The sequence below is a fragment of the Salmo salar genome, chromosome 20 (genome assembly GCF_965601325.2).
Source record: "Salmo salar chromosome 20, fSalSal1, whole genome shotgun sequence".
NCBI lineage: Eukaryota > Metazoa > Chordata > Actinopteri > Salmoniformes > Salmonidae > Salmo > Salmo salar.
The window spans coordinates 45,800,782-45,809,753 of record NC_138310.1 but is presented as its reverse complement, the minus strand read 5'-3'; the positions used below and the strand labels follow the sequence as shown (position 1 = coordinate 45,809,753).

The window sequence follows — 8,972 nt, the reverse complement described above, 5'->3', positions numbered from 1 at the left end:
AACACTGGGCTGTGCTGGCAGGTGGCCAGTGGTACTCAACTCAGACATCAAAGATTTCACACTCTCTGTCAGAGCCTGAGAGGCAGGAGGAACTTTGACAGCTGCCGTGGTCCGCCTCGTAGAGCGGAAGGATGTTGTTGCACTTTGGCTTTCGATTGATGGCATTCTCATAGGCAAGGCTGATTCGTCAATGTGGTCAGTGGTGTGGCTTTTTGATGTGATTATTTCACGAGCTTGGCTAAAGAGAGAATTAAACGAGTCTAGCATACCACTTATTATTGATCCATTGTTGGGGTCGTTAGCCCCACTGATGGGGTCATTAACCCCACTGTTGGGGTCATTAACCCCACTGTTGGGGTCATTAATCCCACTGTTTTCAATGTTCTGGTCAGATAGACCATGGACAGAAGGAGATGGAGCATTGGTGAGAGGAATTGTCATAACTTGCCCAACAGCATGCTCCCGCTCTTCCCCTCCCCCATCTTCAAAACTGAATTCTGTGTCCTTATTTGTAATGTCAACACCCGCCAATGTGTGATCGCCAAGAAAACTATGAAGTAAACTGGAGGATATGTTTTGGAGTTTTACAGATGAATTATCTTGGATTTGAGAAACCAATTTTGACTGGTTTCTGAGATTCACAGTCTTCCCAGACATCTTTTCTTCTTTATCTCTGAATGATAATAATAAAGTGTGAAAGATCTCTGAAGTCGAAAGATAAGGCATGCTGGTTGTTGATAACAACGTTTTATCAAAAGATTTGCTAATATCACTCAATCTGGAAACTGTCTCATTTTCCACCTTTGTAGTGAGAAGCACTGTTCTGGTTGTGTTTGCCTTGACTTCAATCGTTCCTGAGTTTGAGAAAGATGTACTAGCAAATGAATCATTCAACATGATTTTACTGAGATTCATTTCAGAGTTTAATGAGGAAAGGGGGGTTATGAACTCATAATCTAGCCCATCCAAAACATTTACAGAGAAATCAAATGTGCTCTTTTTGGATGTTTTGGCACCATCAAATACTACTGTTTTGTCCTCTTGTTTCTTTGTTGTCACTTCAAATGAGCTCGGCATTGAGGCCTTGTGGTGTCTGGAGTTTACAGTAAGCATATTTCCATTTCCTCCAAGACTGAGTGAGCTGTCTCGGTCGAACAACGCAGACAGAACAGACATTTTTTCTGTTGACGATGGCCTTTTTTCTTGCAGGCAATTCAAACACATGTTTGTCATCACGCGCTCCGTAGTCAAAGAAACGTCCTTTCTGTCACGCAAGATGGATTCTGACTCACTCAATGGATACTTGTTTCTTTCCAATTGCAAAATCCCATTTTCATCTGCGTCTTGGCCTCGTTTTTCCTCATTGTCATTTGACTTGGCCCAGTTATCAATTATGTGAGGATGAGTGGCAGTCACCATAGGTACTCCCAGCCTCCGTCGTGTGGACATAAGAGTGATAGACTCAGCGATTCTTTGATTCCTGTTAACAAGTAGAGAGTGAAGCAGCAATTCTGAGGCTTTCTCTTTCTCCACGTCTTTGGACAAATGAGGCACAGGCATCACAGTGCCATTCTTCATTGATTCTAATCCAGCTTCATAATTAGAGATCAATGTGAGATTTGCTTCATTGGCCTCAGCTGGCATAGGTAAATCGGAGCCCTCTTTCCAAACAAAGCCTCCAGTTGACGAAGCAGCAATTGCATCTTCAGCAGTTGTGGCGTTCGTGAAATTGTGCCTTTCATGTGGCGTATGGAACAAATCTGTCCCTGGGGATGCACTTACAGCCACAGTCTGGAGGTGGCTATTCTCTGTGGGCATTGTTACTGCTCCACCATGACCTTTGTTGTTCTGCTCTTCAGACACTGACTCTATTGAGACTGGAACTTCTGCTGCTGCTGGCGGTGACGGATAGGGATAACCTTGCAGGTCTCCATTTTCAGCTTGCACTACAAGGAGATACATCTGAGTCAATCGTCTTTTCGCTGTCATGAATTGGAAATCATTTCCTATGAAAATGGTTAATATCAATCAACATAATGCAGAAATGTTTAATCATGCATAGCGAAATATCCAGCTTGCGTTCATTAAGTCGACCCAAACAGATCAATATTCATTACTATGTCACGTTTTTAATAAGAAACTCATTTGGAATGCACTCTAACTCAGAATGTATTGTATACTGTAGCAAATAACTAGCAATTTATCAAGCCTCAACAGAGACAATATCATGATTCATCTGCCAATAAGGACACTAGTCTACTGTTAACCTATTAGTAACCTCAGAACAATGGCTGCAGTGAAAATCACTCTGTAGCCATTACCATGAACTATTACCAATATTCTTTGCTTAACATCACTGCCTTGCAGGGAAAACCACAAGCAGCAAGCAGCAAGGAGCCCACCAACATATCATCAATCATACATATATCATATAAAGGCACACAAAAAGCAAATACATACCTGTGAGAATGAAAACAAATAGCATTAAATAGAAATGACTGCTCATCCTGTTTATACCAGAACAGGTGAATATTCTTCCCTCAAAAAAGTGTTGCTTGCAAACCCTGCTTGCTATTAATCCAACACAGGTGGGAGCTGTAGTTTTGTAGATATACAGCCAGTGTGATCACATACGGAGAGCTTTGTCCTCGACTCATTTCATTTTGATACATGGATTAGATTTCGGTGACATGTACTGTAAACAAGTAACAAGCTCCAGGTCTCCTCTCTCTTCAGTCATCGTGCTGCTGATACATTCATAGGTATCCCTTTTCCTACTGTTGCTCCATTTCTAAGATGGCATTATTAAAGAGAGAGCGAGAGACACACACAACCAGACACACACACAACCAGACACACACACACACACACACACACACACACACACACACACACACACACACACACACACACACACACACACACACACACACACACACACACACACACACACATTGCCCTTTTAATTAAACTCATGGTTGTAATCTTTACATGATTGGCAGTGATGCAAAGCTGTTAACAAGCATGCAGTGTAATGATCCATTTAGAGCAGGGGGTCCTCCATGCCATAGATAGAATATATATCCTCAAGCTGTGTACCCAGTGCCAGGGCTTATAATCACATGAACAGCCCTAAACCACAGGAATATACGCTATCATCCTAATCCATTTTCCCCAAACACATCCAGTATATTAATGCTCTTTAAAATCAATGTCAAATGTGAGCATTTCAGCCATTTCCACACATGATTAATATACAGTCGTCTCCAAAAAGATAGGCTCCGTTGATAAAGATGAGCAAAACATTTTGGAAAAGTATGTTATTTTACACGAATACAGTTGCTCAGATAAAGATAGTTTGTAGGTTAATTAACAAGTAATATTTTTTTCTCAAAAGCATAAGGGTCAAAATAATTGGCACCCCTGTTGTCAAAGTAGTTACAAGTTTAGTACTCGGTCCAGTATTCCTAGCACACAATGACTACATCAAGCTTGTGACTACAAACTTGTTAGATGCATTTGCAGTTTGTTTTGGTTGTGTTTCAGATTATTTTGTGCCCAATAGAAATGAATGGTAAATAATGTATTGTGGCATTGATGAGTGAGAAAGTTACAGAGGCACAAAAATAATACGGCCAAGACATGCTAACCTACCTATTATTGGTAATGGTGAGAGGTTAGCATAACTTGGGTGTATGATCTTTGTGCTTCTGTAACTTTCTCACTCATCATCACTCATAATTCATTCAATATTATCCGTTATCATGGTAGCATCCACAATAATGTTTAGAAACATATTCTATTCTCAATTTATAATAAAAATGACTAAATACTAAACTTAGTGGTGACAATGTTCTCCCCTATCTTTTTGAGAATACAAATATTACATGTTAAACAAAATCTTTCTCTGAGCAATTGTATTAGTATAAAATAAAATTCTCAATATTTTTGGAAATTGAGAATACAAAATAGCTCAGTATTTGTATTATTTATTTTATAAAGTATTCTTTGCTCCTCTTTATCAAGGGTGCCAATAATTTTGAACCCCACTGTATGTTAGGAAATGGCTGAGTGATGTACACTGAGTGTACAAAACATTAGGAACACGTTTTCCAAGACATAGACTGACCAGGTGAATCCACGTGAAAGCTATGATCCCTTATCGATGTCACCTGTTAAGTCCCCTTCAATCAGTGTAGATGAAAGGGCGGCGACATGTTAAAGAAGGATTTTTAAGCCTGGAGACAATTGAGACATGGATTGTGTACAGTATGTGTGCCATTCAGAGGGTGAACTAGCCAACTTGACGTAACTGAACACTGCTAATGTTTATGACCTTGTTTGTGTACAAAATGCAAAGAACAACTAAATCCAATTAAAAATAATGACGTTTTTTTAATAGCGTGCACTCTGCTTAGCTATCCGAACATCTTAAACGCTGTTTGAAGTTAAACTTTACATATTAAGTATTACGCCAGCTGGGAGGGAGGAACTTTTTAATTTATTAGTTAGTGTTTCATAACAGAAAATTAAAAACCATGCGTGAGGCTTAGCTACATTGTCCTTGGGCAACCTGTCATAATACACAACAGAACACAGGGGGGTACATGGGAATATAAAACCGTGCTACAATAAAAAAGGCTTAAGAAACAGCTACTTCAAACAATGTCCGCCTCGGGATATGTTAAGCGTGATACGCTGAATGAAAGGTGTCATTTCCAAATGGCATATGTGAACTTTGTTTTCACGCACAAGAAAGGGATATAAAAAGACTGGGAGTCTTTTTTGGGGTCGGTTGGAGAGACTCATGTGATCAGCTTCATACAGGAGTGGAGTATCTCCAATCCGTGAAGTTCTCTGAGTTTTGCCATATGCCTAGAAACAAAAACAGAAAAGATTCATGTAAGCAAACATAATGATATCCCTCTAGGTTGACCTTTGGGTGAACCTATTCTATTCTTTTCACTCCACTGAATTGGATGTTGTCATGGGAAGTCAAAAGAGGAGTAGAGACACAGAGCAGACTCCTTTAATTTATACGGTATTCTGCCTCTTTTCTGACACTTCGAGGTTAAACGTGTTTCTACCATCGCACATCAGTTGGGACAACAGTTACATCCATATCAGCAGGGTAGAACCAACTTGCTGAAGGCTGCTGTCTACTGCACCACAGAGTTTAGTAGGAGGATATACAGTGCCTTCAGAAAGTATTCACACCCTTGACTTATTCTACATTATTGTGTTACAGTCTGAATTCAAAATGGATTAAATAGCTTTTTTTTATCACCCATCTCCAAACAATATCCCATAATGACAAAGGGAACACGTTATTTAATTTTTTTTTAACAAATTTACTGAGAATGAAATACAGAAATGTTAGAATCACCCTTTGGCAGTGATTACAGTGGTGAGTCTTTCTGGGTCAGTCTCTAAGAGCTTTGCACACCTGGATTGTACAATATTTGCACATTATTCTATTCACAAAATTCTCCATGCTCTGTCAAGTTGGTTGTTGATTATTGCTAGATAGCCATTTTCAAGGCTTGCCATAGATTTTCACGGCGATTGAAGTCAAAACTTTACGCTTTTTATTCAGGACATAAAGTTCCTTCTTTGGCAATTTTTTTGCAGTGTCTGTAGGAAAGCAGACTAAACCATATTTTCCTCTAGGATTTTGCCTGTGCTTATAACTGTATTCTGTTTCTTTTTATGCTATGAAACTCCCTAGACCTTACCGATGACAAGCATACTCATAACATGATGCAGCCACCACCATGCTTGAAAATATGAAGAGCAGTACTCAGTGATGTTTTGGATTTGCTCTTTGTAATCAGGACAAAAAGTTCATTTCTTTGCCACATTTTTTGTAGTATTACTTAAGTGCCTTATTGCAAACAGGATGCATATTTTGGAATATTTTTATTCTGTACAGGCTTCCTTCTCTTCACTCTGTCATTTAGGTTAGTTAGGTGGAGTAACTACAATGTTGTTAATCCATCCTCAGTTTTTTGCTATCACAGCCATTAAACTGTAACTGTTTTAAAGTCACCATTGGCCTCATGGTGAAATGTCTGAGCGGTTTCCTTCCTCTCTGGCAACTGAGTTAGGAAGGACACCTGTATCTTTGTAGTCACTTACTGTGTGAAGTAACAATGTTTATGTAACCACGTCCATTTGACTGACATCGGACCCCGAGTTGATGAGTACCTGGAGAGACTTGGACTAGTCGCCCCACAGCAGGTTGGCATGGAGAAGGGGGCGAGTAAGGGGAGAAGAACAATTATCTTTAAGACCCACCAGAGTACTCACTCCAACGAATGAGCTGGGTCTCTTGAAGGGACAGGTAGACACATAATGACCGACAGAACCACAATACAGACAACTCTGGATGTTCAGTCTGCGTACGCGTTCGGCTGGAGGCAGCCTAGCCCTGCCGAGCTGCATCGGCTCGGAAAGAGGCAACTCGGCAGTCTTCCGAGGCTCTTGGAGGAACTCGGGTAAGCTCAGAACTTATCAGGGACTTCCGGAGTTCATCAGATGCAAGGTGGGATCCTTGAGTGAGGAATTGGGACCGCAATCAGACCCCTTCTCCCTCCTACGTTCCCGTAACCATCCATCGATCCGGATGGTTAAGACGATGAGTGAGTCGAGCTCCGTTGGTAGTTCCTGGGCTGCAAGCTCATCCATTACCCCCGCCGATAATCCGTGCAGGAACGTGTCGAACAGCGCTTCCGGGTTCCAGGTACCCTCTGCTGCCAGCGTGCGGAACTCCACCGCATAGTCTGCCACACTGAGGGAGCCCTGCCAAAGCTGGAGTAACTTCCGGGCAGCCTCTCTCCCGGACACCGGAGCCTCAAAAACCTTCCTCACCTCCACCACAAATACCTCCAGACTGAGGCTGACGGCGGACTGTTGCTCCCACACCGCCGTGGCCCAGGCAAGTGCCCTCCCGGACATCAGCATAATAATGTATGCTATCTTCAAGCGGTCCGAGGGGAACGAAGAAGGCTGCAGCTTGAAAACGAGGGAGCACTGGGAGAGAAAGGCCCAGCAGTTTCTGGAATCTCCATCGTAGCGCTCTGGAGAGGTAAGCAGGGTTCCTGGGAAACCGGGGTGACGGCGCTACTACCAGCCGGGTTACTGAGGGGCTGGGAGGTTACCATCATGGTAGGCTGCCTAATAGACAGCACACGGAAGGAATTGCTCCCACAAAGCGTACAATGCTAGGTCGTGACGTTCGGCCACGTCCTGGAACCCTTCCATCAGACCACGAAGCATCTCCTAGTGTGTACCAATGGTGGCTCCTTAGGAGGAGATGGCGTAGTGGAGCTGGTCCAAGTCTGCTGGGTCAGTCATGGCCAGTTCGTACTATCAGGAATACAGTAACAATGTTTATGTAACCACAGGGGCAGGCAAACGACAGGTTAAGGCAGGCAGGGGTCGATCATCCAGAGCAGTGGCCAAGGTACAGGACGGCAAGCAGGCTCAGGATCAGGTCAGGCAGAGGTCGGTAATCCAGAGGTGGAGCAAAGGTACAGGACGGCAGGCAGGCTCAGGGTCAGAGACAGGCAGTGGTCAGCCGGGCGGGTACAGGGTCAGGACAGGCAAAGGACAAAAACCAGGATGAGAAAAAGAGAGACTAGGGAAAAACAGGAGCTGAGACAAAGCGCTGGTAGGCTTGAACAAACAAGACGAACTGGCAAGAGACAGAAAACACAGGTATAAATACACAGGGGATAATGGGGAAGATGGGTGACACCTGGAGGGTGGTGGAGACAAAATACAAGGACAGGTGAAACAGATCAGGGCGTGATACACCATGCTCAAAGGGATATTCAATGTCTGCTTTTTTTATTACCAATAAGTGCCCTTCTTTGTGAGGCATTTGTGAGGCATTGGTCTTTGTGGTTGAATCTGTGTTTGAAATTCCCTGCTCGAATGAGGGACCTTACATATAATTGTATGTGTGGTGTACAGAGATGAGATAGTCATTAAAAAGTCATGTTAAACACTATTATTGCATACAGAGTGAGTCCATGCACATTATTATGTGACTTGTTAAGCACATTTTTACTCCTGAACTTATTTAGGCTTGCCATAAGGTTAGAGCGTATGGCCAGTAACCGAAACGTTGCTGGATTGAATCCCTGAGCTGACAAGGTAAAAATCTGTTGTTCTGCCCCTGAACAAGGCAGTTCCCCGGGTAGGCCGTCATTGTAATTAAGAATTTGTTCTTAACTGACTTGCCTAGTTACATAAAGGTTAAAAAAAAAGGAAATAAGAAAGGGATTGATTACTTGACTCAATTCACATTTCAGCTTTTCATTTTTAATGCATTTTGTTAAAATGTCTAAAAACATCATTCCAATTTGACATTATAACTTTAAAGGGATACTTACTCGCTTATTTCCACTCACAGTATTTGCAGGCAAACGAGAACAGAGCAGCATAAAGAATGAGCCAGAGGTTGACACACTACCTGTACGTAAGAGTATTAGGACAAAGTGAATAAAAAAAGAGTACTTGGATTTTTTGGGGGGGGCACGGAGAGTACTTTAAAAACCTGAAATATCCTGAGAATAAAGTCTAAATAAAATAGCGTGACTAAAGTGACAATATTTCGAAAATAAAGTGGCAATATCTAGAGAATAAAGTGACAATATTTTGAGAATAAACCCAACATTTTATTTTCAGAATGGTTCCCTGTTGCTGTGTGCGCCACCGTTAAAATACCTTAATTAGATGACCTGGTGAAACTATACTTTAGAATTGGCTTTAGTAACAAGAAAATCCTTGCTCTTTTAGCACATACTACCCATATTATTATAAGTATTAGGACCTGGAAGAGGTTGTGCCAGAGATAGGGTCTTTTCAGAAGGAGGAACCACACAGACTTGGATGGTTAAATACATAGGTAGAGATGGGTGGGCTGTGTGTGTATGTAGGTGTGTGTGTGTGTGTGTGTGTGTGTG

The 8,972-nt window shown here is 42.0% G+C and overlaps 1 protein-coding gene across 2 annotated transcripts in view; it reads right to left on the bottom strand.

Annotated features, from left to right (window-relative positions):
* Positions 1-4,370: 4,370 nt before the first annotated feature.
* Positions 4,371-8,972, bottom strand: part of ttc12 (tetratricopeptide repeat domain 12) — a 45,971-nt gene continuing 41,369 nt past the window's right edge. For both annotated transcript variants that reach the window (XM_045703443.2, XM_045703444.2), the window contains one exon: positions 4,371-4,875. In XM_045703443.2, coding sequence (XP_045559399.1) covers positions 4,806-4,875 — 70 coding nt within the window. In that variant the 3' untranslated portion in view covers positions 4,371-4,805. The remainder of the gene's footprint in view (positions 4,876-8,972) is intronic.